Here is a 5,358-nt window from a genome sequence, read left to right as displayed (position 1 = left end):
AAAGAGTGACTATTTCCTCTCTCATCTTCTTTACGTTGATGATGCGCTCTTTATAGGTGATTAGTCACCGAGCAACATCAGAAACTTCTCAAAAATACTTCGGTGTTTCCATGCGTCCTATGGTTTAAATTTAAATTTTTATAAATCGAAGGTGTTTGGTATTGGTGTCTCCGAGCGGGAATTGGCTTGTAGCACTAGGATGCTTGGGTGTGATGCAGGCTCCTTTCCTTTCAATTATCTTGGGGTCGTGGTGGGATCAAATATAAATCTAATTAGAAATTTGAAGCCCATAATTGACCTAGTTCAATCTTGGTACTCATCATGGAAAGCTAACATGTTATCGATTGGTGGGCAATTCACCCTTATGAAGTCGGTCTTGGGAATCCTTGCCATATGTTATTTCTCAATCTTCAAGGCTCTTATTAGTGTTATTGAGTCTCTTGAAAAAATCCAAAGAAGATTTCTTTGGGGTGGAATCGATAAGAAAAGAAAAATACATTGGGTCGCATGGCCTACAATATTAACTAATAAAGAAAATGGAGGTCTTGGTGTCGGTTATTGCGTTCACTTAACATCGTACTATTGGTTAATTAGATTTGGAGACTAAAAGATGGTCAAAATCTATCTGTAAAAAATGTTATCACGGGCACACATAACCTACATAGAAAGTCAGTGAAGTCATTGTCGAAAGATCATTAAATGGAGGATGGAACAACATTGTAAAGGCAAACTCAGAACTTGAGACGATGGGAGCTGCCCTAGATAACACTTTTTTGTGATTATAGGTAACAGAGAGGATAGCAACTTCTGGAATGAAATTTGGCAAGGTACATAGTCCATCTCCACGCGGTACCCAAACATATATGCATATCTTCCATCTCTACGCGGTACCCAAACATATATGCACTATAGAAATGTAAGTCGGCGTGCATATCTAAATGAAAGGATCATTCTGGATTTGCTACTTCTTGGAAAAGGAACCCTTCGAAACTTGTTTACGTTTCTGAATTAGAAAAACTTCAGGCACTTGTAAACTCATTTAACTTCTTCAATACCAAATATCCGTGCAAATTCCCTTTGGCTCCAGATGGAGTTTTTCGGGTGAGTATCTTATGAGATCGGTTTGATATGGTGTTGATAGTTGCCTTGACAAAGATTATGGAATGGGTTAATGTGGTTCCAAAAAAATTGCTGGTGTTTATTTTGAGGGCTTGTATGGGATGCATTCCAACTGCAATAGCTTTATCCCATCGTGGCCTACATATCAGCTCAATTGAATGTCCAATCTTCCTAACTGATTTGGAAACAACGGACCACCTGTTAGTTGAATGTTCATTCGCTTGTGACACATTTATGTGGATGTTTAAATGGTGTGATATCAATATCCATCGCTTCTATAAAGTGGAAGACATAATCAGATACGCAGCTCAATGGGGAAACTGCTCCAAGAAAAAGAAAATCATCTTAAGCACTATATATGGTGTTATATGGTGTATTTGGATGGCGAGAAACAACACGAGCTTCAATAATTTCCCTCCAAACCCTTCTAAAATGGCGGATCACGTGATTACTTTGACTTATGGGTGGATCAAACATAGCGACAAAATGGGAAAGTGCAATTAAGTACAGTGGTGTTGCAATCCATTTAGCATTTTCTAATTTGTATTATGTTTTCGCATCATGTTTCCCCCTTAAGCTCTGTACTATGTGACTTGTTTTTGTTTGGATTGTGCCTTGTTTGGCGACTTTCAAAGCTTGGCCTTAATAAATTCTCTTCGGTTCTAGAAAAATGAAAATAGTAACCTTCTAATGAAATGGTAATGCAATTAATGGTTGTTACTATATACAATATGTTTTCAAACATTGGGTTTACTTGGCAAAAATCTATTTTTATGTATAATCATGAGTGAATATAGTAACTAGTAGAATTAATGGTTGTTTCTTATGTTTATATGAATTAAGAAGAAAAGAAAACAATTGACATTATGTTTGTTGTTAATCATGTTAAGTGATAATTTATTTTTTAGTTAATCATTAATGATTACAAAGTTGTTTTGGGCCAAGTTTAATTTATACATGCTTGTTTTGTAGTAAGTGAAGATTATGATTCAACAAATGAATCTTACCAGGTGGGACGTCCAAGTTGTGACGGCCAACCATCCCCAAAGAGTTTATGCCTAATAAAAACATTTGTTTCCAATCACTAGAAGTTGCCATTAAAATGTATTCATATACGTAGAAAATTTTGTGTATGATGTAAGCCTAAACACAAGAAAAGGTTCGCTGACAATATAACTATAATATGGTATGTGGTATGAAACCAAAAGGTAATATACCAAACAAAACAAATGAAACTTTGGATATAGATGCTAGTTGTAGGAAGACATGGAACTCCAACTTCAAAATATTGATTTTAAATCACTAGTCAAGTTTGAATGAAAACATATTGAAACAAATGTATTTAAAATTAGAGAGTTTCATGGGTTCCACACCCACCCTATTGATATCAAAGAGGTCAAAGGCATTCAAGAAAATCAAGGAAAATGGATTTTAAAGACATAGAGTGTAACTACCTAACTTTTCTCAATAAAATATTCTAGAGATTTATCAGTGTTTTTCTAAAACATTCAAAACACAGAGTTTTAAAAATATTTTTATATTCCATAATACATTCGGGTTTAGAACATATCTTAACCATAATTTAAAGCAACCAGAATATACTAAAATTAAAAACTACATCTAGTCCATATCCTTCGTGCTTCTGTTTACTCTCGTACTACGACTATGCAACTCTTATCTCTTCTCATTAAGATCCAAACAGTCTATTCACATAAATTTACTACATCTATCATATAGAGCGACATCATAGCTCTAACCTTACCAGTGTATAATTATCCGGACTCAGGCCCCTCAATTTGATCCCTTGTGGATCCTTTGGTAACAATTCACTTCATGAATCCCTTGCGCATTCCAATGATCCCTTACAGATCCTCTACATAAAATCCCTCATGGATTATAATGATCCCCTTCCTCTTTCTATTTGTTATCTTTATTTCTCTCTATTTCAATACATCCATCCATATTTCTATATCTTTACATTCTCTCCAGATCTAACTCTTCTCATTCTTTCAAGATCTCCTTCTCTTCTCATTATCACTCTATTTCTAACTCTTCTCATTATATATATATATATATATATATATATATATATATATATATATATATATATATATATATATATACACACACACACAGTCTCATCCTCTCTATCTCTTTCTCTTCTTATTCTTTTCTCATTATCTCTCTATCTCTAACTCTTCTCATTCTTTCTATCTCTATCTCTCATCATTCTCTTTATCTCTTCCTCTTCTCGTTCTCTTATTTCTACCTCTTCTCATTCTCTCTATCTCTTCTCTTCTCTTTATCTCTCTATCTTTAAATCCTCGCAATCTCTCTATCTTTATCTCTTATTCTCATCTCTTTATCTCTATCTTTTCTCATCACCTCTCTATCTCTACTCATTCTCTTTGTCTTTTGTCTTCTCTTTATCTCTCTATATTTAACTCTTCTCAATCTCTTTATATCTTTTTTTCTCCTCACCTCTTTATCTTTATTTCTTCTCATCATATTTCTATCTTTATATCTTCTAATTATACATATATTCTCTTTCCCAAAGGAATTACATATCTCTATTCCGTAAGGAATCACATATCTATTCCTGAAGGAATCACATATCTCTATCCCTAAAGGAATCACATATCTATATGCCTAAAGGAATTACATATGTTTATTCCCGAAGGAATTACATATCTCTATTCCCGAAGGAAGTGCATATCTTTATTCCCGTATGAATTACATATCTTTATTCCCGAAGGAATTACATATCTCTACTCTTGAAGGAAGTACATATCTATAATCTAATATTCTTTCATGAGAATGCTATGTTCTTCCCATAGTCTCATGTTACTTAGCACATAAACATTTTATCATCTCATTTCACTAACAAATCTTCTATTATCATTTTGGTACACAACTCATTAAGTACTTAAAATAAGCATTCGTCTACTAACTTGTAGGTATTTAACATAATACCATTAACATCTAACCATGGATAAATATTTATTCATAATATTATATAACTCATATAATCATACTCTAATGGAAGCTATAACTCACCTGGTTAGTTAAAGAAAACTAACTAGTATTGGCTTCAAACAACATATCAAGTTCCTTAGAACTTATCTTAATTCATTAAGACCTTAATCACTATCCATATAAAAAATGATAACACATTAGATCATAATCTAACATATCAACATTCCTCTCAAAATCAATCATACATCAAGAATTAAGCTCCTATACAACTTAATTCATTAAGCTCTAAACTCAATTTTATCATATCATCACTTTCACTAGTTAGTTGGAACCCTAACAATCAATAAATGAATTTCACCATGGAAATCACATATAAAGCTTGCATAAAGATTCTAAACACTCTCAATAACATATTAATCGAAGCATAAATCGATTAATTCAAACATTCTAGCCAATCTCACAATTTCAGAATTGAAGCTCAAACCTTTAATAAAGGAAGAAATCATTACCTGAAGAGGGAAAGGATGTTATGATGGGATTTGAGCATTCTAACACTCCTAAGGTGTACATGCAACCCTAGAAACCTTGGATCTGTGTTTTCTCTAATATTCATGCAAATAAGAATTTTCCAAGGTTTACATCCTAACTAGCATGGCATGGGGTACTTGTAATATAAAAACTAGTAGAATGACATAACTTTCTTGTAGCTTGGATTCCTTAAGACCTTGTGAGCCTAGCACCCCAAATATGATGCCTCAAATGTTTCACACAACACCTACAACTCTTAGAATAACTTGAGAGTAGAACACTTTGATCACAAAATCGGCTAGCCCTCATTATCTTGTAATAGTGGCCGATTTTGCTAGCTATGGAGCTCTTTATATAGTGTGCCACATGTAGGGTTACACCATGTAAACCCTAATGTGCATGGCTTTTCATTTCCTCCATGATCCATGGGTTATAACCTCCATGGAGCATCCATGCCCAATGGGTCCTAGCCCAATTTAGTGAATCATGAACCATAAGCCCACTACATAATAATGAATGATTTACAAATCAATCCCCATATATTTAATTAGTCTCTTTTTGATCACAAAATTAATTCTTGATCAATCAATTAAATAATATGATTTCATATTAATATATTAGAACTTATAATATATTAACAAATCGTAAGTGTATTTTTTCTCATTTTGTCTATCCAACAATTGTGATGAAGATGCAACCCAAATGGACCATGCCAAGCCGGGTCAAGTACATACT

At 33.4% G+C, this 5,358-nt stretch overlaps 1 protein-coding gene across 1 annotated transcript; it reads left to right on the top strand.

The window, feature by feature from the left end:
- Nucleotides 1-1,128: 1,128 nt before the first annotated feature.
- Nucleotides 1,129-1,623, top strand: LOC145131529 (uncharacterized). The gene has a single exon (XM_079066205.1). The coding sequence runs from the start codon at nt 1,129-1,131 to the stop codon at nt 1,621-1,623; it is 495 nt and encodes a 164-aa protein (XP_078922331.1).
- Nucleotides 1,624-5,358: the final 3,735 nt, after the last annotated feature.

This window comes from Lactuca virosa, chromosome 8 (genome assembly GCF_052849685.1).
Source record: "Lactuca virosa cultivar CGN04683 chromosome 8, Lactuca_virosa_CGN04683_v6, whole genome shotgun sequence".
Taxonomy (NCBI): domain Eukaryota; kingdom Viridiplantae; phylum Streptophyta; class Magnoliopsida; order Asterales; family Asteraceae; genus Lactuca; species Lactuca virosa.
Note: the sequence above shows the minus strand (reverse complement) of the source record. Positions and strands in the feature narration are given on the sequence as shown.